Here is a 24,441-nt window from a genome sequence, read left to right on the forward strand (position 1 = left end):
TTTTTGGACATAGCTCGGTAACTGCTTGTCCGATTAATTTCAAACCTTGAAAAGGCACATCCTCGGGTCCCCAGCAATATACCTGGCAAGTTTCAAGTATATCGGACCGGTAGTTGTCGAGAAACAGCGGTCACAGACAAACATACATACAAACACACAAACATACAAACATACAAACATACAAACATACACACAGAGATTGCTGGAATTATAGATAGATGAACCAATTCAGTGATCCAATATGCAAATCCTTTAAAGTTCAGGTAAATCGGGTGAAACATGGTCATTTTATGTAACCTTTGACCTTTTGATCCGAAAAGACAATCGCCTTGTAGCTTTTGGTTGGTGAATCAATCCAGTGATCCAATATGCAAATTCTATAAATTTCAGGTTAATCAGGTGAAAATTGGCGATTTTACGCAACCATGACCTTTGACCTTTTGATTTAAAACAAACAATCAGCTTCAGCTTTTAATTAGTGAATCAATCCAGTGATCCAATATGCAAATTCTTTAAATTTCAGGTTAATCAGGTGAAAATTGGCGATTTTACGCAACCATGACCTTTGACCTTTTGATTTAAAACAAACAATCAGCTTCAGCTTTTAATTAGTGAATCAATCCAGTGATCCAATATGCAAATTCTTTAAATTTCAGGTTAATCAGGTGAAAATTGGCGATTTTACGCAACCATGACCTTTGACCTTTTGATTTAAAACAAACAATCAGCTTCAGCTTTTAATTAGTGAATCAATTCAGTGACCCAATATGCAAATTCTTAAAATTTCAGGTCAATTGGATGAAAATTGGTTAGGTGCCACTGACCTTTAACCTTTTGACAAAATTATTAATTTTTCTTCTCCATATTCTCATAAAAAAGTTTTGTTGAAAATTTGATGACAAAATTCAAAAGCTAAATTTAAATTTCAGGTTAATTGGATGAAAATTGATGATTTTGTGACGCTGACCTTTGACCTTTAGACAAAATTGTTAATGTGTCTTCTCAGTATTATCATAATAAGGCTTTGGTGAAACTTTCATGACAATAGCTCGAATGGTAAAAAAAAAAATTACAGCCCAGACAGACATACGGACACAGACAACAGAAGTGATTATACAGACACACAGAAGCTAACAAGAAATGAGAAAAGGAAGAGGGAGGATGCCATATGTGAGAGGTAAAGGTGAGTTAAGGTGGAGAGTTGGTGTTTGGAGGTTTAAGGGGAGGGAAGGGGAGTGTCAGGTGGGTTCACAATTTTCAGCTGTATTTGCATACGTAATATGTAGATCCTTATGGTAAGTTCGCAGTGGGATGGATTTATATAATGTCCACGATTACAATTTTTATCGTTTCTATAGACGTTGCAAAAAGGAAGGAAGGTTTGATGGGAAAGGCAATTAAAGTTTATTAAATAACCTCCAGTCGAACGTACATACTTTACATACAATGAGAAAACGAACAATTGGATTCGGTACAAAAAGAAACGTTTTTTCAAAAAGTCATTTTGAGGACACAGCCATGATGTCCCCTATAAGCCTCCATATTATCTGACAATAACGTTTCAAGTATGTTCATCATGTTTATTGACAACAATTTCAAACCGTGTGCAAGTGCTGATGTGAGACGGAACGATTGCTGGGACGATGGGACGTGAATTCCCCTTTTGCTCAGATGGGAGAAATGGGGAACAAGTGTATACAAGGAAGCCATATTGTTGGGCACATTGGGGGGTGATGACCAGTTGGACACACACACACACACACACACACACACACACACACACACACACACACACACACACACACACACACACACACACACACACACACACACACACACACACACACAATGACGTATAAAATTATTGTGTAAAACGTCATCCCTTGAGTATATCTTTCCATATAAAACGATGGTATAAAAATACATAATTTATGGTGAAAACAGTGTGGGTACTTACATATTGTACAACGCAAACACGGTATATGTGAGGGCTTTTATCTGCAATTAATCCCCCAGAAGAACCTGTTGCTCCTACGCCACTCACGCCATGTTGCGGGTGCTTCGCCGCTGTGAGGCTCAAAAGGATGACCGCCATTTTGTGAAACCGAATACAACAGAGCAAAACGTTTACAATATCAAACAAATTCGAACTGTTTGTGCGAGTCAGCGTGCTGAAATGAAGAGAGATGAAAACGGCAAAGTTTCCATGCGTGGATGCCGCAGCAGCCATTGAAACGGGTGGTGATTGCGTCCGAGGCCTAGTCATCCCCTCTGGTGTTTTTACCTCTTCACCTTCCGCATTTCCTCCAGCTCTCCGCGTCCGAGGCCTAGTCATCCCCTCTGGTGTTTTTACCTCTTCACCTTCCGCATTTCCTCCAGCTCTCCGCGTCCGAGGCCTAGTCATCCCCTCTGGTGTTTTTACCTCTTCACCTTCCGCATTTCCTCCAGCTCTCCGCGTCCGAGGCCTAGTCATCCCCTCTGGTGTTTTTACCTCTTCACCTTCCGCATTTCCTCCAGCTCTCCGCGTCCGAGGCCGAGTCATCCCCTCTGGTGTTTTTACCTCTTCACCTTCCGCATTTCCTCCAGCTCTCCGCGTCCGAGGCCTAGTCATCCCCTCTGGTGTTTTTACCTCTTCACCTTCCGCATTTCCTCCAGCTCTCCATCCAGCTCTGCCTTCATGTTAAAGATCAGCCTCGATCAAATGGACCTTTGTTCTGAAGCCTGAGATGTGCAAACAGGAAATAAAACCGACATTCAAGAAGCCCTGCACCCAGAACTCGCGTTCAAATGGAGACCGGACGACCATTGCATAGTTTTTTTTTTTAAATTCTTGCTGTCTGTTTCACCATGGCTTAGGCCTTAGGCTTTGGGGCCCTGTACTATGTACTAGGAAGAGTGACTAAAGAGTGTATGATTATGTATGGGAAGAAGGAGGGCGACAGTATTAGGCGCTGCCATGTCAGAGACTTAACGATGAGGGATAAAATGGAGTTTGGCTAATTCCCTGTTGCAGCTGAAAAAGGGGGATGCAGAGGGAAAGAGAGACCATGAGCAAAAAAGGTTAAAAACAAAAATATTCAAAAAAGACTTAAAACTGATATGAAAACGTAAGCCAAATTAAACAAACAACTTAAGGAGATGAACCTGTGGACCAAAACTTTTATCATTATCCCAATCGTGCATTCAGTAATTATTTTAAATAAACAACAACAAAAAAACCTCAGCATTCAAAAAGAAAAGAGCACAGAGAAACAACCATATGTTGGCAACCATTGCGTAGGCTTTGATGGGCCCAATGACCTCCCCTGCATTGATTGGAGTTTGTTGTAAGGGGTTCCTTGATATTGCAAACATTCGCCAGATCACGTGATCAGATGGGGGACGTGGCTTAAAGTCTTTAAGCTCTCTGCACTGTCCAATCCTCATTGGAGAAAGTCGTCATGTGATGTTCTCCAACGTATCAGAAACGTCCGCTAAATAACAGTAGAAAAACGTGAGGGGTGTTAAAGCTGGAGGAGTGTTACGGTTGAAGGAATGTTACGGCTGGAGGAATGTTACAGCTAGAGGAATGTTACAGCTGGAAGACTGTTACAGCTGGAGGGATGTTAGAGCTGGAGGAATGTTACGGCTGGAGGAATGTTATGGCTGGAGGAATGTTACGGCTGGAGGAATGTTGCAGCTGAAGGAATGTTACGGCTGGAGGAATGTTACGGCTGGAGGAATGTTACAGCTGGAGGAATGTTACAGCTGGAGGAATGTTACAGCTGGAGGAATGTTACAGCTGGAGGAGTGTTACAGCTGGGGGATGTTATAGCTGGAGGAGTGTTACAGCTTGAGGGATGTTAGAGCTGGAGGAATGTTACAGCTAAAGGAATGTTATGGCTGGAGGAATGTTACAGCTGGAGGAATGTTACGGCTGGAGGAATGTTACGGCTGAAGGAATGTTACAGCTGGAGGAGTGTTACAGCTGGGGGATGTTATAGCTGGAGGAGTGTTACAGCTTGAGGGATGTTAGAGCTGGAGGAATGTTACAGCTAAAGGAATGTTATGGCTGGAGGAATGTTATGGCTGGAGGAATGTTATGGCTGGAGGAATGTTACAGCTGGAGGAATGTTACAGCTGGAGGAATGTTACAGCTGGAGGAATGTTACGGCTGGAGGAATGTTACAGCTAGAGGAATGTTACAGCTAGAGGAATGTAACAGCTGGAGGAATGTTACAGCTGGAGGAATGTTACAGCTGGAGGGATGTTAGAGCTGGAGGAATGTTATGGCTGGAGGAATGTTATGGCTGGAGGAATGTTACAGCTGGAGGAATGTTACAGCTGGAGGAATGTTGCAGCTGAAGGAATGTTATGGCTGGAGGAATGTTACAGCTGGAGGAATGTTACAGCTGGAGGAATGTTACAGCTGGAGGAATGTTACAGCTGGAGGAATGTTGCAGCTGAAGGAATGTTACAGCTGGAGGAATGTTACGGCTGGAGGAATGTTACAGCTGGAGGAATGTTACGGCTGGAGGAATGTTACGGCTGAAGGAATGTTACAGCTGGAGGAGTGTTACAGCTTGGGGATGTTATAGCTGGAGGAGTGCTACAGCTTGAGGGATGTTAGAGCTGGAGGAATGTTACAGCTAAAGGAATGTTATGGCTGGAGGAATGTTACAGCTGGAGGAATGTTACAGCTGGAGGAATGTTATGGCTGGAGGAATGTTACGGCTGAAGGAATGTTACAGCTGGAAGACTGTTACAGCTGGAGGGATGTTAGAGCTGGAGGAATGTTACGGCTGGAGGAATGTTACGGCTGGAGGAATGTTACGGCTGAAGGAATGTTACGGCTGGAGGAATGTTATGGCTGGAGGAATGTTACAGCTGGAGGAATGTTACAGCTGGAGGAATGTTACAGCTGGAGGAATGTTACAGCTGGAGGAGTGTTACAGCTGGGGGATGTTATAGCTGGAGGAGTGTTACAGCTTGAGGGATGTTAGAGCTGGAGGAATGTTACAGCTAAAGGAATGTTATGGCTGGAGGAATGTTATGGCTGGAGGAATGTTACAGCTGGAGGAATGTTACAGCTGGAGGAATGTTACGGCTGGAGGAATGTTACGGCTGGAGGAATGTTACAGCTGGAGGAATGTTACAGCTGGAGGAATGTTACAGCTGGAGGAATGTTACAGCTGGAGGAATGTTACGGCTGGAGGAATGCTGCAGCTGAAGGAATGTTACGGCTGGAGGAATGTTACAGCTGGAGGAATGTTACAGCTGGAGGAATGTTACAGCTGGAGGAGTGTTACAGCTGGGGGATGTTATAGCTGGAGGAGTGTTACAGCTTGAGGGATGTTAGAGCTGGAGGAATGTTACAGCTAAAGGAATGTTATGGCTGGAGGAATGTTATGGCTGGAGGAATGTTACAGCTGGAGGAATGTTACGGCTGGAGGAATGTTACGGCTGGAGGAATGTTACAGCTGGAGGAATGTTACAGCTGGAGGAATGTTACAGCTGGAGGAATGTTACAGCTGGAGGAATGTTACGGCTGGAGGAATGCTGCAGCTGAAGGAATGTTACGGCTGTAGGAATGTTACAGCTGGAGGAATGAGATCCCACGGTGTCTTTGGTGAAGAGAGTGAGTCATAAGTCCCAGGACACAGTTTTTGCTGCATATACAGCATTTGTTTATACCATGTACTTAGACTGTTTTTTTCAGGTAATACATTAAACCAAGATGGCAGACACCAGTCCATTTACAGTGGAAGATAGGCTGGTAGCAGTGGTGTGGTACCACAGGAGGAGAAACACAGACAAGACGATGAAACAGGTGTAGGAGGATTTTGAGGAGCATTTTGTAAAGCCAGCACCATCAAAATAAAATCTTCATCTTTGGGAAAAAGGTATTTCAGACTGGAAGTGTACTCGACAACAAATGCAGCGGACGACCAAAAAATCGTGATTTGAGAATTCAAAACATTAAAACATCCGTTCTCAGATCTCCGAAAAAATCATGACAGAAACGTTCTGCAGAGTTGGGTGTTTCGTATTCATCGTTACGTCGCACAATGAAAGAATACCGTCACATGAAACCAAATAAAATAACTGTCATTTGTGAATTGTCAGATGCAGATCATGAAAACAGGTTGACTGACAGCTTTTGACAGTCTGCTGCAGCATTTCGATACAATCCGTAAAAGGTCAAAGCTTCGATGCATCGGGGAAGAATGAGGGGAAGGAGAGGATACAAGGAGTGGACAAGACGGATACAGAAGCAAACTCTCAGGAAGGAAAAACTGCAAATTTGGAAAGAGGCGGGTTTGGGGGTGGGGGGATTGAAAGGGGTAGAAAAGATCATGGATTTGGATGGGGGGTGATTTGAGATGGTGGTGAAGAGCTATAATGAAGACCTGGAGGGAAGATTGATATTGAAAAGAATGTGGAAATGGGTTCCACATGTGGGAAAAAAAGAAGAATGAATGAGTGGAGCTGAGCAATAGTTCTGGATTTTGGGAGTTTTACCAGAAGGGGGTTGATGGTGGACCGCACGCACCCTGCTGAAACCTGGGAGGGGGTGGGGGGCGGAGGAACACAGAACATGGGAAGAGCAAAGAGTGTAAGACCAGAAAGGAGGTGGTAGAAGACAAAGAGAATATCGACCTGTCTGCGATGCGAATGTGATAGACCCGTACACTCTGCTTCCTTGCGAGAGATTCCAATTATCTTGAAAGCCTTGGTTTCCACAGCATCAAGCTGCGCAAGATGTGAGACAGGGGAGCCACCCTGGAGGGGAGAGCAGTACTCCATCAAGCTATGGATAAAAGCCATGTAGGTGGATAGGAGTTCAGCTGTGCCAATAAATGACTTTGCTCGACTGAGGAGGCCCATTCAGTAACTGGCTTTGGAGGCCAACTTTGAAATATGGTTTGCCCAAGAAAGACCATGGCCGATAGTGAGAGCCAAGAGTTTGAGTGACTGAACTTCTTTGAGAGAGTTGTTCAGAAAATAGATGTGGGGATTAGGGGGTGGATTGGAGAGTTGCCAGATGGTCCATTCATAGAGAGATGGTGAGAGTGTGGGATATATCAGGATTAAAATAATTATTCCAAGTGTCTGATCAGCTTGTGGTTCTATTAAGGTCTAAGGAGAGGGAAGAGGCTGCTACCTGTCTATCTGAAGGACAGGGGATGTCACGGCAGAGGGTTGAGTCATCAGCAAAGAGATAAAGGAGATTTTCCAGAGAGTAAGAGGGGTCGTTGATGAAGATTAGGAAGAGGAGTGGCCCAGAACTCTGCCTTGGGGGATTGTAGCCGTAAGAAGGAGAAGAAAAGAAAGGATTCCATTGAGTGCCACACGTTGGCTAAAAAAGTAGAGGAAATAAGTAAGCCATGTGTGGAGTTGGCCTTGGGTGCCATAAGCAGAGAGTTTGGAGATCAAGCATGACGGGATGGGATGCCAGATTGTATCGTTTGCTTGTGATACGTCTAGAGAGACTGCCCTGATCTCATGTCTGACATTATTGGGAGAGCGGAATCAGCATGTACAAGGTAGAGAGACCTGGTATACATCTTAACTGATGGTCAGAGATGAGGCTGTTGGAGAAAAGGAAAGGTTGGATATCAACTGCGATGATGGATTCCATGACCTTGCTGACGATTGGAATTAAGCTCCATGATCTGTAGTTAGGGGGTTTGTTTTTACACCTTTTGATGTAATGCAGTCACGTTGGCTGACTTTCAAGGAGATGGAATATGATCTAGGGCAAATGATATGGTAAAAGGAGCAGAAAGAAGATGTGCAAGAGCAGAATAGCAGGTTTTTGGACACGCAAGTTGATTCCGTCTGTTCGAGTTGCAGAATCAGAGTTGAGGATTGCAAGAAACTTCTCCACATTTTCAGGTGCAAAAGACACAGTCCAGGAGCAGTTGGGTGTGGCTGGGTAGGATGGGTAGAGAGAGTGATGGGTTGGGTAGCCACGCATATTTGGAAGCAAACACGGAATTGAGGCATTCGGCCTTCTCGCGAGCGGAGTTGGCTGTGGTGCAATTTGAAGAGAGGGAAAGGATGGAAGGGAAGCATACTCCAGAGACAGACTCAACAAGGTGCCACCAGGTTTTAGAGGAGAGAGACAAGTTTGAAAGTTCAATCTTGAGGTTGGTTAAATGTTGTTTTCTGGTTCTACCTGCTGGCACCGAGGCAGCTCTCCGAGCTGCCAGAGAGATGTTGACTCTCACAAGCACATGATCAGATGAACCAAGTGGAGCAGACAAAGAGCAGGAGATATTTGCAGGGAAGTTTGTCATGACCAAGTTCAGAAGGGAAGCTTTGCCATTGGGAGAAATCCGGGTCGAAAAGTTCACAGATTGAGTTAGTCCTATGGAGTCACAGAAGTCCTTTGCTGAGGTGCCATTGCTGGCGTGAGCGATACTAAACACCCAGCCCACTAGCCATGGTGAGTCATGGTGAAAGTCATGGTGATAAATGAAATCACCACATGAGGAAGAGAGAGTTGGAATGAATGGTTAAATGTTGGTCCATGTTGTCTGTGTCTGAGAGAGAGGAAGAGGAAGAGGAAGAGGAGGAGGGAGAGAGAGAATGTTTAATGCATCAGACTAATTTGTGAACGAGCTTTCAGAATGATTTTATTGTAAACTTTAAATTTGAAGGGATGTGATCTTCACCTCCACATTCAAGATGAAACATGGTATGATGCACATAGAGGACCAAATCTCACCTCGATCGGCCACCATGAACCGATGGTAGGGATGAACTCGCATGTCAGCCCGTCGTATTTTGGATGCCACCGCACCTGCAACAGAACATGCAGTCCCAATGGATGTCAATCAATTAATCAAATGCATGCTCACTTGGAGTGAAATCAGCCAATCAAATCCACATTCTTATGGATGGCAATTGGCACATCGAACAAATTTCTGAGGATGCATGTAATGGCCTAGCTATAAACCGTCATCCAGGTGCTCCACAGTCAAGATGATTCATCAATGTGTGTGCCGGCCCTCGGATGTACATTAAACAGGTGTCCAGTCTGCTGGTATCAGTTGGGGGATGTTAAATATCCCACGGTGTCCTTCACAAAGAGTCGGTGAGCGACCGCTAGCACCATGCCCAGTAGGGTGGCCCTTATTTTTGAAAGTTTGAAATCTTAAGCTCTCACCGTCTACAATTGGTTCATTCGCCCTAAAAATAAACCAGGCCAAATGTCAGCTAACTTCATAAATATTTAGAGGTAGTCCAGCACCCTTGAACATTTCCCCCTGTCGGCCATGTGATTGAGGTCACATAACACTAAAAACACATATCACAGATAATACAGTATATGTATCACAGAAATAAATAAACACCGTTTGATAAAACATGCTTATGAATAATTATCACATCTATGGACGAGAAATATAAAATATACAAAAAATAAAATGTATATAAAATCTTGATTCTTGAAGGTGCCTGGACTACCTCTAAATATAAACGGACTTGAATGAAATTTTGACTGCAGTGTTTATATCCCAAATGGATCACACTTAGGCCATGAGAACATTCAAATTAACATTTTAAAATTTTCACCGGTTTAAGGGCCACCCTAATTGCCTAGTCAACCATGCTGCATACATATGACATCGTCAACCTCGTCCATTTTGTTGAAGGACTCACCCATGACTCCACTTGGCTCTAGTGGATACTCAAAGATGGAGGTGGCAGGAGTAAGTGCATATGGATGGTGATAATCGAAAGGACCATACAAGAAACCGGCTTCAGATGCCGGTTGAACAAGTGCCGCGTGGGGTGTAGGTGGTAGCATCGCGGTCGCCTGAAAAGGCCGTATCAACGGCATCAACGTGGCAGCGGTTACGGCGGGCGAAGGAGGAAGTCCGGACACGACTGGGCGGTGCTGTTGGTGGTGAGCGGCGACCGTGCTGCTGGCAGAGGCTGGTGCAGCTATGGTACCCGGAAGTATAGGCCCAGGGGCAGGTGCGTGACCTATCGGAGGTGAAGTAGGAAGAGAACGACCAGATGGAGTTTGAACATCTGGAGGGAAAGAGAGACGGAGGAAGATAAAAGCCTCAACCTAAGATCTAAAATGGTACAACCAAACTGATCACATTGAGCAAACAGCAATAACATCATCCATAGGTCCTTCTTGGGCATCATTCGGATGCAAAACAGGTGTTTTTAGACATTCAGCAGAAGGTGCAGGCAGAATGGGGTAAAAGGTTGTAACCGATATTTTCAGGAACAAGGTGAATCATTGTGCACACCTTGTTTAATTCAACCTTGCTCAGATGGGTTTTACCTCGTTCACTCACTTTCCAGCTGTCAACGTGGATTAAGGGATTAAATGAGACGCATAATGGCTCCTGCACAGGAAACATCTCATCCACAGCATATTTCTGCTTAACAGATTGCTGCAACATCCTGTACTTTTACACCTTCGCTTGTCATTTCACCTTCACTCCTTCATTCCTCTTTTCTCCCGCCTCTGGAACAAACTCCCCTACTCCCTTCAATCCCACTCCTCCCTCCAGGTCTTTAAAACAGCTGTTCACCACCATCTCTTATCTTCCCCCATCCAAAACCTTGATCTTTTCTACCCCCGCTAATTCACCCCAGATACACCTTTTTGAAATTCCGACGTCTTTCCTGGAAGTCCTAGCAGTGTCCACGTGTTTTATACTCCCCCCCCCCCCCCCTTCCCATGCCTCCTCCCCCAAGCTCTCTCCCCTCCCACAGATCTCCCGATGTCCCTGTTCTCAAATGTTGTACTTGTTTGTATACAGAATCGAGGCTCGTGAAAGAGATAAATAACATTTATCACACAAACAAATCAAACAGACAAACAAAGTATATAAAAAGGGGAGCAGTAGCCAAGATGGGGGAGAGAAGGGGAAGCACACAAACAACATTTGAGAGCAGGGACATCGGGAGATCTGTGGGAGGGAGAGGGATTGGGGGAAGGAGGCATGGGAAAGGGGGGGGTAGGAAAGGTATAAAACACGTGGACACTGCTAGGACTTCCAGGAAAGAAGTCGGAATTTCAAAGAAGTGGATTTGGGGTGAAATTAGCGGGGGTAGAAAAGATCAAGGTGTTGGATGGGGGAAGATAAGAGATGGTGGTGAACAGCTGTTTTGAAGACCTGGAGGGAGGAGTGGGATTGAAGGGAGTGAGGGAGTTTGTTCCAGAGGCGGGAGAAAAGAGGAGTGAAGGAGTGAAGGTGAGCAGAGAAAACTCCGCCAGTATCATTGTATGTTTATTGTACATTGTATTTACTGTTATTGTATATTTATTGTACATTGTATTTACTGTTATTGTATGTTTATTGTATATTGTATTTACTGTTATTGTATGTTTATTGTATATTGTATTTACTGTTATTGTATGTTTATTGTATATTGTATTTACTGTTATTGTATGTTTATTGTATATTGTATTTACTGTTATTGTATGTTTATTGTACATTGTATTTACTGTTATTGTATGTTTATTGTACATTGTATTTACTGTTATTGTATGTTTATTGTATATTGTATTTACTGTTATTGTATGTTTATTGTATATTGTATTTACTGTTATTGTATGTTTATTGTATATTGTATTTACTGTTATTGTATGTTTATTGTATATTGTATTTACTGTTATTGTATGTTTATTGTATATTGTATTTACTGTTATTGTATGTTTATTGTATATTGTATTTACTGTTATTGTATGTTTATTGTATATTGTATTTACTGTTATTGTATGTTTATTGTATATTGTATTTACTGTTATTGTATGTTTATTGTATATTGTATTTACTGTTATTGTATGTTTATTGTATATTGTATTTACTGTTATTGTATGTTTATTGTATACTAGCCGAAACCCGCGGAACATCCACGGAAGGGAGGATGTGGTGTATGGATAGAGTGTACCATTATGGATGGCATAGGGGATTTGCTTGTCCGAGTAAGAGTTAGGAAGAAAGGTGAGAATGAAGAGTGCGTATATGAACAACGATCACCGACACCGGCACAAATGCATGCTCTGGATTGTCCACTCAGTGGACGGCTTGCTTTCGCCTTCGCCTGTCCAATCAGCAGACGGCTTGCTTCGCCTTCGCCCAGCAGACGCCAATACGATGGCGTCGTAAGATGGCGTCGTATCGGCAGTTAATCGGATGCTTTTGGGCCCCAACGTCGGCTAATTCAGATTTTTCGAGTATGGCTGTACATGATAAACAAAGAGCGCGGTTCGTTGATTGTAAATCCATTAGTGCCATGGGCATCGGGTCACTGGGTGCGGCGTAAAAGGGATAACAAAGTCGAGTCCTTACGCTATTATTATATAGATTGTATTTACTGTTATTGTATGTTTATTGTATATTGTGGCGGACACGAAAGCACTGACGCGGTGACATCACCCCGCACACCAAGTGGGGATGGGCCACGCCAGGGAGAGAGGCGTGGCCTCACGATATACGCGGAGCGCGCAGCCCTGAGCAGCTTAGTGCTGCAGTTTGAGTACTTTGAATAAAGACTCTTTTATGAACCGCGTTGTCCGCTTGCTCTTTGCGTAAGCATTAGCGTGCGCAGCATCGCGCTTTATATGGTGACCTTGACGTTGGATCTGCCGTAGCGATCCTTCCGAACACGACGCCATTGCAATGGCCAACGACAAGGCAATGGCGATTAAACTTCCCGAATTGTGGGAGGCCCAGGCCGAAGTCTGGTTCATTCAAGCCGAAGCCCAATTTCAGCTTCGGCGCCTCACCAACGACGACATGCGCTACTGCCATGTCGTCGCCTCCCTCGGGCCCGGCACGGCCGCTCGAGTTGTGTCCGTCCTTCGCCACCCACCGGACGGCCACAAGTACGAGGCACTCAAGCGGCTACTCCTAGCCACGTTCGGCCTCACGGACGACGCACGGGCCGACCGCCTCCTGGATCTCCCCGAGCTCGGCGACACGCGCCCGTCGGTCAGAATGGACCATATGCTGTCACTGTTGGGCGACGAAGCCCCCGGTTCTCTATTCCGGGCGCTTTTCCGTCGCCAACTTCCAGCGCAGGTTCGCCTAGCGTTGGCCGGGACGGGGCTAACGGAACCCCGAGCATTGGCGGCCGAGGTGGACAAGTACTTCGCCGCTTCGGACACGTGGGCGAGAGTCGGCGTGGCCGTCACGGCCCTCGTGGCTGATGCTGCTAATGCTGCTGATGCTGCTGTTCCACAGCACCAGCTTATACAGCATACGCAGCATGCTGATACGCACCTCGTGACCGCCGCCACGCCCCGCCCACCGCCGCGGCGAAAACCGCCACCGCGGGGAAACCCGCCAACTCCAACGGCCTGGCGGAGCCAGCCGTGCTCCTCCAGCTCCACCACCTGGTGCTGGTTCCACGCCAAGTTTGGCCAGGAGGCTCGGCAATGTCATCCGCCATGCTCCTTCAACAGGTCGGGAAACGCCCGGGCCGGCGCTCAATAGTGGCGATGAGCGCCGGCCGTTCGGGCAGCCTGCTGTTCATAACGGACACCTTATCCGGGTGCCGTTACCTGTGCGACACGGGAGCGCAGGTGAGTGTCGTTCCCTCCGGCACGTCAGACAAGCACGCCGCGGGCGGGGGCCCCGCGCTGCTTGCCGCGAACGGGACGCCCATCCGTACGTACGGAAAACGCTGCCTCTCTCTGCGGTTCGGAGGGCAGGTTTTCCGATGGACGTTCGTCACCGCCGACGTGCCCATGGCACTGCTTGGCGCGGACTTCCTGTGCGCTAATGGGCTCCTGGTCGACGTAAAGCGCAGACGTCTTGTCCAGGCCGAGACGTTCAGCTCGCTCGCTTGTGCGCTGCCCAGCTCGTCGAGCAGCTCAACGAGCGGCTTGCCAAGCGGTTTGCCGAACGGTTCGGTTCCGGCCACGTTGGTCTGTACGCTTCCGGCAGCGGACGCATTCACCCGCCTCCTCGCCAGCTTCCCGGCGGGGGCCGTCAAGCACGGGGTGGCCCATCACATCCCCACCGTCGGGCCACCGGTCTACGCCCGGGCACGCCGCCTCGAGCCGACGAAGCTGGCGGTGGCAAAAGCGGTGTTCGCTACCCTGGAGCGACTCGGCATCGTTCGGCGCTCAGAGAGCGCTTGGGCGTCGCCGCTGCACATCGTGCCGAAGCCCGGCGGGGGATGGCGACCGTGCGGGGACTATCGCCGTCTCAATGACGCCACCACCCCCGACCGCTACCCCGTCCCCCACATTCAGGACTTTTCCGCCCGTTTGGCGGGCATGTCCTTCTTCTTGAAGGTGGACCTCATACGCGGCTACCATCAGGTCCCCGTCAGGCCGGAGGACGTCCCGAAGACGGCGGTCATCACGCCATTCGGACTCTTCGAGTTCCTGCGGATGCCCTTCGGTCTGAAGAATGCGGCTCAGGCGTTCCAGCGACTGATGGACAGCGTCCTGCGCGACTTGGATTTTGTCTACGTCTACCTGGACGATATCCTCGTCGCCAGCGCGTCCCGCGAAGAGCACCTACGCCACCTCCGCACGCTCTTCGAACGCCTGGGCCAGCATGGCCTGATTGTGAACCCCGCAAAGTGCCGGTTCGGCGCCGCCATAATCGATTTTCTGGGGCACCGTGTCACCAGGCACGGAGCCGTCCCGCTGCCGGCCAAGGTGGAGGCGGTGAAGGGGTTTCCGCGCCCCCGCACGATCAGAGGGCTGCAGGAGTTCCTGGGCATGGTGAACTTTTACCATCGGTTCCTGCCCCGTATCGCCCAGCTCCTGCGCCCCCTGCACGAAGCTCTCCGAGGTAAGCCGGGCAAAGGCGACGTTACCTGGACCGAGCAGATGGACACGGCGTTCACGGGCGCGAAGCTCGCCTTGGCTAACGCCACCATGCTCGCGCACCCGGCACTCGATGCACCGATCGCCCTCACCACCGACGCCTCGGACTACGCGGTGGGCGCGGTGCACGAGCAATGGGTGCGTGGAGCTTGGCAACCGCTGGCGTTCTTTAGCCGGCAGCTTCGCCCGCCCGAACGCCGTTACAGTACCTTCGACCGCGAGTTGCTCGGGCTTCACTTGGCGGTCAGGCACTTCCGCCATCTGCTCGAGGGCCGTGCGTTCACGGCCTTCGTCGACCACAAGCCGCTGATCTTCGCGATGGGCAAGGTCACCGAGCCGTGGTCGGCCCGGCAGCAGCGTCACCTTTCGGCCGTGTCCGAGTACACGACGGACATCCGGCACGTCGCGGGGAAGGACAACCCGGTGGCGGATTGCCTTTCCCGGGCCGTCGCCCACGCAGTCCACCTCGGCATCGACTATGCCCGGATGGCAGCGGACCAGGCCGCTGACCCCGACGTCCAGGCCTTGCGGACCGCTGTCACGGGCCTCCGTGTCACCGAGGTGCCGTTCGACGGCGCAGGCGCGGCCCTCTTGTGCGACGTCTCCCTCGGGCGTCCTCGCCCCATCGTGCCCGCGGGCTGGCAGCGCCAGGTGTTTGACGCCATCCACGGCCTGTCCCACCCGGGCGCGAGGGCCTCCCAAAGGTTGATCGCCGACAAGTTCGTCTGGCATGGCCTCCGGAAGGCCGTCCGCGGCTGGGCCAGGACGTGCCTCGCGTGCCAGTGCGCCAAGGTGCACCGGCACACCCAGGCCCCGTTGGCCCCGTGCACGGTGCCGGAACGCCGGTTTGACCACGTCCACGTGGACCTGGTGGGACCTCTGCCCCCCTCGCGGGGTTTCACCCATGTCCTCACCATGGTGGACCGCACCACCCGGTGGCCGGAGGCCGTGCCCTTGGCGTCGACGACGGCGGCGGATGTCGCGCAGGCTTTCATCGCCACCTGGGTCGCCCGGTTCGGCGCCCCCTCAGACATCTCGTCCGACCGCGGCCCCCAGTTCACCTCGGAGCTCTGGGGGGCGGTCGCGCAGGGGCTCGGGGTCCGGCTGCACCGAACCACGGCATACCACCCCCAGGCTAACGGCCTGTGTGAGCGATTTCACCGCTCATTGAAGGCCGCGCTCCGGGCCACCCTCCGCGACGGCGGTTGGGTCGACAGGCTCCCCTGGGTCCTGCTGGGCCTCCGGACGGCGCCCAAGGAGGACCTGCGCGCATCCGCGGCGGAGTTGGTCTTCGGGCAACCGCTGCGGGTGCCGGGCGAGTTCCTCCCCGACTCCACGGCACCATGGTCCGCAGCACAGCAGCGCTCCGCTCTGCAAGAGACCGCCCAGAGGTTCGCCCCGGTGCCAACGGCATGCCACGGGCACCCACCGACACACGTCGCCCCGGAGCTTCGCACAACGGAGTACGTCTTTGTCCGCCACGATGCGCACCGGACACCACTGCGGCCCCCGTACGACGGGCCTTTCCGCGTGCTGGAGACCGGGGCGAAGCACTTCACCCTGGACATCGGCGGTACTCCTGACCGCGTTTCTGTAGACCGCCTCAAGCCGGCCCACCTCGACGTGGACCATCCACCGCCAGTGGCCCGACCCCCGCGTCGGGGCCGCCCCCCTGCGGGCGGACCCCCGTCACCGCCCAGCCCCGCCGCCACGCCGCCCCCCGGTCCTGCTGCCGGAGGCATCCCAGATGGCATCCCTGCATCCCAGACGCCGCCAGTCGCCAGGGGGCGCTTCGGCCGGGTCATCCGTTTGCCCCGCAAACTGACCCTTCAGGTGCGCGGGGATTCTGGGGGGGCGCGTGTGGCGTACACGAAAGCACTGACGCGGTGACATCACCCCGCACACCAAGTGGGGATGGGCCACGCCAGGGAGAGAGGCGTGGCCTCACGATATACGCGGAGCGCGCAGCCCTGAGCAGCTTAGTGCTGCAGTTTGAGTACTTTGAATAAAGACTCTTTTATGAACCGCGTTGTCCGCTTGCTCTTTGCGTAAGCATTAGCGTGCGCAGCATCGCGCTTTAATATTGTATTTACTGTTAGTGTATGTTTATTGTACATTGTATTTACTGTTATTGTATGTTTATTGTATATTGTATTTACTGTTATTGTATGTTTATTGTATATTGTATTTACTGTTATTGTATGTTTTGTGTGTCCGTTTTTTTTGTTTGGTGATTAATGTTAGCTCTTACACGAGCCACGATTTTGTATACAAAAAAAAAGAAAAAAAAAAGCAATGTCTCAAGACCAGGTGAGTCAGACAACACCTCGGACCGGAATGTAGCTGCCAATTAACACACTTTAGATGTGATGGCCTCGGGCAATGCTTCGGGCGATGATGAAAGCACGATTAGATCTCACCACCTCCAGATTGTGGTCACGTGACGTGAGGACACGACCCCTCCATCCCCACTCACACCTTTCCCATTGTAAAAACACCCTGCACAGTCTGAATGAAAATCACTCGGTGGTTGAAACTTCGGACCTGAGTCTCACCTGCTGAGCAGCTACCCGAGTCGGGTAGTGCCTTGACTTTTGAATTTGACTCTTGTACCAACTACAACCAGCACACAAGACGATGACTGTTGTTTTTTTTCTGACGATGTGCCCGTGCTTCGATCATTTTGAAAGTGTGGTTAATCAACTGCTTTCACCTACTTAGTACAAGGCACCGACAGGTTGCACTCTTCAAGAAACAGATCAAGATGACTCATTCACAAACATCTCCTCATGGTTGAAAGCAGTGGAAATTGCAGGTAACCAATGAGGTTAATATTTTTTTATGGCGTAGCCCGGAGGGCAATGCCGTCTGGAACAGTGTTTGTCTGTCCGGTGTATGTATGTATGTCCCTCACAAACGTCAACCAATCAGAGCTGAGAATGTGGTCACATGACAGGGAAGCAGCAGTTAGTAACCATGACAGTTGCATATTTTACTAAAAGGAAATATAATAACCTGTGAAACGTTTTGGAGTCATAGCAGGTGTTGTGAGGTGGTAGGTATAAGAGGTTTCAGAAATTCCTCATTACAATTATGATTACCTCGGCCACTGAAGGTGGATGGAGCTTGTGTTTTCACCCTCTGTCTGTTTGTTACTTGGCAAAAAAAAAGTTTTTGGGACAAGTATGTTGATCACTTCGGTTTGTGTGTTTGTGTGTCCGCTCACATACTTGCCTACAGGTAAAAATTTTAAAGTGATCTTCACGAAACTTCACCAAATGTTAGAGTTCGTGGTCCGACAAAATCCTATATATTTTTGAGGTCAAAAGGTCAACATTTTGAGGCCGAAGGTCAACCACTTCCTCTAATTTCTAAAACCCTCAATTTTCATACGACTGACTTGAAATTTGAATAGGACTTACATATTGGCTAACTGAATTCAAACACAAACTATTTTGAAGATCAACATAGGCCAAAGGGTCAACGTAGGTCAAAAGGTCAACATAGGCCAAAGGTCAACCACTTTCCTTCAAAATTCTAAAATCCTCAATTTTCATCCGATTGACTTGGAATTTGAAAGGGATTTTCATATCAGCGAACAGAATTCAACCACCAACTATTTTTGAGATCAGCATAGGCCAAAAGGTCAACATAGGGCAAAGGTCAACAATTTTAAATTTCCAAAATCCTCAATTTTCATTTGATTGACTTGAAAACTGAATAGGATTTGTATATCACCTTACTGAAACCAACCACCAACTATTTTTTAGGTCAACATAGGCCAAAAGGTCAACATAGGCCAAATTTCTAAAATTGAGGTCAAAAGGATGCTCTCCTGAGTGCCATTCTACATTGTTCTGTTTTGCCAAGTGTCGCTCTATGAGTGATTTTTCATTTGTCTGTCTGTCTATTTGTTTGTGAACAAGATATCTCAAAAGGTTGTGGATGGATTTGGACGAAATTTGGCGGAGATTTTGGTGAAGATCTAGATCCGGATCCGGCTAGTAGAATTTTTTAGTGATTCTTCACCATTCTTCACAATACCAAATCGATTCGATTTTGGTGAATATCTGAATTTGGATTCGGATACGGGGATTATTTAATTTTTTTGGAGTGATTCTTCACCATTGAGAGATCAGGCGAAAAGCGATATATAACATATGTTAAAAGGTTGTGGACGAGTTATGACTAAACTTGGTGGACGAGTTGTTTAGGTGACAAGAACAAGCCGATTAGATTTTGGTTCAGGTCGGAATCCAGATCCGGCCTATCATTGGGATATAAAACATAAATAAACTGTTCGGCCTGGCTCTACCAAGTGCCGTTCTAGTTTTGAAATATGATCGACATGGACCTTGCTCCTGAATCCGGAAGTGAGCAGATGACAACGGTTCGCTGGTTTGACAATATCTCAATACAATCGCGATTTAACATTATATTTCGATATACTAACATTATATCGCATTAATTTGTGATTGGAATGATGAATGATGCTGTTTGGAGTGAAAATATAGATATTGAGTTCAAAGCAGAATGAAGAAATGACGTAAGGGTTTCCGTCCGTAACATTCGCGGATTCCCCATTTGCAGTTTCGCCATTGGCTGGTTATAGCAACATTCAGTCTGGGTAAGTTTTTTGCACAAGTCCTTCACGAACCTGCTGACAATGACTCACATTCGACTGAAGGTGGCACAGGAATGTGGAATTTATTGAAAACATTTAATACTTCCATCATTTGCTAACTCCTAACTGCTCTTGCTATCCTCTTCAACTAAAGACTTCAAAACTTCAATTTCAACTATCCCCTCCCAGGTCTTGCTATATCCTCTTCGACTAAAGTATCAAACAATTCCGGCTACACTGGTGTTAAACTAGCTATCAGTCTTGTATGTGGAAGGAAAATGAAGGGGGAGGAAAGGAAGAAAGAGATGGGAGATGATGGTAATTAGGTTGGCCCGGTAAATATTCATTCGAAAGATGGTCCATTTTGTCACACGAGATGGTCCATAAGTCATAGCAAAGCCAGAGATTCCGAGCATGTGACCGGCAGGGGGCGCCAGACTTACGTGGCTTTCCGTGGACATCTCGATATGTCCCATTCAGAATCGCCAGTTCCATCAGTTGGATTCGCTTCAGTGAGTCTTTACCTTCAGCCTGTCATGGAAAGCACAGGTTTCTCTTTATGGCAACATTATGGCACCTGCACAACACGTCAAAGAAGCCATACATTTATTACGTACGCGCGAGGGATGACAGGCGGGAGAAAGGAGGGCAGGGGCGATTTCACCACATTTTGCATATGTAATTAATAGATTGCCAATTAATACTTCAATTTCATTGTAATATCACTCAAATAGTCACAACAACAATCGGAAATCCTTCATTCATTAGTCAAAGGTAGAATGGAATGCACTAGGAAGGAGTCTTTCTGCAAGCAGCTTAAAGATTAAGTTAAAGAAAATTCTAGAATGCTTATAGTTTTACCAGTCAACACCACAAAGAATCCCTTTCGATATGTCAAGAACCTATACAAATGCACATTTACATTTGGGGACATCTACTTATCACTTACCCAAATATGGCATAGGTTCACCTCCACCCCTACCCCTTAGCCCCCCTCTCGCTATATGACCACTTGAAGAACTGATCGCTGTCCAGAATACGCGGTTTTCGAAATGATGTACGCTAAATAAGGGCTTTTGCGCATGCACTGTGTATTTACACTGATTCGGTTCTGCTGGAAGGGCACTTTTAACCTGCCGTTGATGGCACGAAATGTGTAATTAAAATCCTTGTTTAGACATAATTTTCAGCATTTAAACGTTAAAGTGGCAATTTCAAAATGGTTAACAATATCAATAATTGTTCTGTTCCTGAATGCAAATCGGACTTAAGGAAATATAGGAATACAGTACGAGGAATATCCTTGATTGAGAGGTGTCAGGTTCGTAGCATTTACTGTTAGTACATTCTAGCCTCACCTGTGGATGGAAATTTGGTGGACTTTATTGGATGACAGTTTATTGGAAGAAGGAGAAGAATCTCGAAATTCTCCCGCCATGAGTGGCAAATTTGATTTGTCGACACAGCATACAATTTTGCCCAAGTACTGCTGAACTGAAGGGTTTTTGGAAGAGCAAACGAGGCGATTTGTGTTCTACAGTTTTCAAATATATAATACAATTGGAATAGCATGAGTTTTTAAGGTTGTAGAAAAAATAAACCAACCATTGAATAGGAAGTTCACCACCATTGATGCACCGTCTTATCACCGGTGAGATACCGGTTATTATTAACACCACCTTATCTAACATGTTAAATTTGTTATTCACATTCACAAGCCTCAGATATGTCCCTCCCATCGGTGTTCCAAATATACAACACACGCACACACACACACACACACACACACACACACACACACACACACACACACACACACACACACACACACACACACACACACACGAAGGTGGATACATCGAGATCTCGGGGGGTTCTACCTTCCACCTTCTGAAACCCGCATTTGGAGATAACAATCAATGACACACAAACATACTACACAAACACGCACACACACATTTGACAACTCCCTTTAAAATATGGTATGCCTGCAGGGAACCGAGCGCTGGGAGATCCAGTAACGGTGGCTTTGGTGGGGGGAGGGAGAGGTGCCCGTGGCTTGATGGGTTTTGCCGACTCTAACCCATCGAGGAGGACACACACGTGTACAGGGAGGGGGGGCTGACATTTGGTGGACCTGCGTGGAAGGTATGCCTGATATTTGCTGGACCCGAGTGGAGGAGGGCCTGAGATTTGGTAGGTTCCAGTGGGTGGGGTGCCTGCGATTTGGTGGGCCCCTTTGGGAGGAGGATCTGGGATTTGGTGGGTGTAAGGGGTGCCTGAGATTTGGCAGCCCTGAATGGAGGAGGGGGGGGGGGCTGGGTTTTGCCAGTGTTACGGATTGGTCACTTCCGTTTTAGTGGTTTTCATCCACTGGAAGCATTTTTAGTTTCATGTACTATTATTGTTACTGTTTCGCTGTGAAATGGAGATAACTGTCTTCAAAGGTAAAATTAGTGTTTCAAAATAAAAACGAAATGGATCGGGAGAAACCGGAAGAGGAGGAAGAAGAGGCTGCAGCAGATCGAGTGAGATCGGGAAAGGAAGGCCTATCTGCTTCGAGGTGTCGAGCGGACACTGGTGAACATTGGTCACGAGTGAATATTGGTTTCACCGGGAAGGGGATTCCTGTTACAGTGTCGTTATTGCTGTGGCAGATAAACCTGTGAGACGGGTTTTGCTGTTGGTTCCGAAAGTGAATCATTGCTGGAGAACAAGTACGCCTCCATTACGGGGCCGTCCGCCATTTTACCTCGCACCAGCCATTTCACCTCGCACCAGCCATTCGCCTGGTTCCCGTGTGTGTCATGGATTTCGCTTGGAAACTCACGGTTCTTCGCGGCTCTCCGCTTGGGAACTGCTGCTCGTTCATGTCAGTGTCATTGTCTGGTGAACCGAAGGTGTGAAATCCCAGTCGCCTTTTGGGTGAACTTTTACCTGACCGACGTCGGCCCGACCTCTCACCCAGCGGCTCTTCTGCAGCATCGACTGTCAGCCGTCCTGGGTTCAGGTCTCAGTACGACCTTTTTTCTTGTGATCACCGGAGTGTGGATCGACTTTGGCCTGGTGTCGTGACAGTGACTTTGGGGGTGATACAGTTCGCTCACGTGGAGTACCGTGAGTTATTGAGTTAAGAAACTGGTGGTACCATCATAGGAATTATATGGTGTTTGCTGTGCAATTGAGGTTTTCTTGGACTTGCGCAAGTTGTTATTATTGTGCGTTTTTAATACAATACTTGGGTTTTGTATCGATTGATTGGTGTGGTTTCACCATTGGTCATTGGCACACATAATAGCACATCTTTCTGCCATGACTCCTTTCAGGGCTCGGAGGTACACCGTGACCGGAGTTTGGGGAGGAGCACGTAACACCAGGCCTGAGTGGAAAGGGAGCTTGAAATCATCTCATCTCCCCTTCCTGTTCAGGCTGGAGTTCCTCAAGGCAGTGTTCTGGGCCCTGTAAGTTTTTTGGTATTCATCAATGATATTTCCGACTCTCCGGAAAATCCTCTCTTTCTCTTTGCTGATGAGTCCACTCTCTGCCGCTCCATATCTCATCCCTCAGATTGGCAGTCTGCAGCCTCCTCACTCTCTGCAGACCTGGCCAAAATCACAAACTGGTCAAACAAGTGGAACATGTCTTTCAATCCTGACAAATCTCACACTCTTACTATGTCTCTCCAAAAAGACCGTCTGGACAACACTCCCATCTACTTTCTCAACAATCCTCTCCAAGAAGTTCTGTCACTCAAGCTTTTGGGTCTCACTATCTGCAATGATATTTCCTGGGAAAACCACATTTCCAAATTGGCCTCCAAAGCCAGTCGCCGACTGGGCATCCTCCGTCGTGCTAAGTCCTTCCTTGGCACCTCTGAGCTCCTCACCACATACAAAGCTTTCATCCACAGCTCAATGGAATAGTGTTCTCCCCTCTGAGGTGGTGCTCCTGCCTCACACCTAGCCCGGCTTCATGCTGTAGAAACCAAAGCTTTCAGAATCATTGGAATCTCCCGTGATGAAGCTAATTCTGAGGGCCTTTCTCTCTCTCACCGCAGGCAGGTTGGTGGTCTTTCTGTCTTCTTTCGACGCTTCCCCCAGCTCTATCAGTGCTGTGTCGCCCAAATATTCCTGCAGGACGCACAAGATATTCACCCCAAATATTGCCTCTCTCTCCCCATATTGTCTCCCCCTCCCTATATTGTTTTATGTGTCCGTTTATGTTTTTTGTGTTTTACGTGCTGGCTCTTACACGAGCCTCGCTCTTGTATACAAAAAAAAACAACAAAAAAACAAATATACATATTGTGCACATTTATTGGATACACACATGGTATATGTGTCATTTTTATATAGCGGTATGTTGTGTACACGTGTCTTGTGCATGACATATTGCACACATTTTGTGTACACACACACACGAACATGTAAGCACACACATGTGCATGCACACACACACACACACACACACACACACACACACGAAGGTGGATACACCAAGACCTGAGAGGGATCCGTTCCACGTTCTGAAAGCCGCATTTGGATATAAAAACGAACAACACACAACACGGTTCAACTTTTAGCAATAGATGCAAAAATCAAAAATCTAGAATAACCCCGCTTGTGGCCCCAGAACCAAACACACAATATATTTATTAAAAATAGTAAATAAACTTACCCTGTACATTCACAAGCCCCAGATATATCCCTCCCATCGGTGTTCCAAATATACATATTCCAAATATACATATACATAAATTCCAAACATAATCCAGATACAAAGTCTATTCACTGGAGGCAATTCGTCGGTGGGGGGGGGAGATGGAGAGGGGGAGTGAAGGGGGAAGGTTGTGCAAGGCCAAGTAAAATAAATAATTATTTTGTCGCAAGTCCAAGTGTGTTGGTGGTGGTGCTGGTCTTTGGTCTTTGCGACTTCCCTATGTGGCGGCATTCCTGAAAAAAAACAATAACAAATCTGGAAAATATCAAATCGAAAGGCGCTGCGTCCTTTTTTT

General features: G+C 47.7%; 2 protein-coding genes across 3 annotated transcripts in view; both read right to left on the minus strand.

The window, feature by feature from the left end:
• Positions 1–24,441, minus strand: part of LOC144888135 (uncharacterized) — a 639,726-nt gene that overhangs the window by 73,596 nt on the left and 541,689 nt on the right. The gene's annotated exons all lie outside the window — the stretch shown is intronic.
• The window catches only part of LOC137423553 (KH domain-containing RNA-binding protein QKI), a 579,309-nt gene continuing 556,254 nt past the window's right edge, over positions 1,387–24,441 (minus strand). Inside the window, exons 5-8 of one of the 2 annotated variants that reach the window (XM_068110837.2) lie at positions 19,871–19,958; positions 9,649–10,023; positions 8,714–8,788; positions 1,387–2,721 (exon numbers count right to left, since the gene is read on the minus strand). In XM_068110837.2, the coding sequence (XP_067966938.2) occupies positions 2,681–2,721; positions 8,714–8,788; positions 9,649–10,023; positions 19,871–19,958 (579 nt within the window). In that variant the 3' untranslated portion in view covers positions 1,387–2,680. Of the gene's footprint in view, positions 3,014–8,713; positions 8,789–9,648; positions 10,024–19,870; positions 19,959–24,441 lie in introns of both variants that reach the window. The other variant, XM_068110838.2, reaches the window with a different exon arrangement.

This window comes from Myxine glutinosa, chromosome 3, assembly GCF_964187855.1.
Source record: "Myxine glutinosa chromosome 3, kmMyxGlut1.1, whole genome shotgun sequence".
Lineage (NCBI taxonomy): Eukaryota > Metazoa > Chordata > Myxini > Myxiniformes > Myxinidae > Myxine > Myxine glutinosa.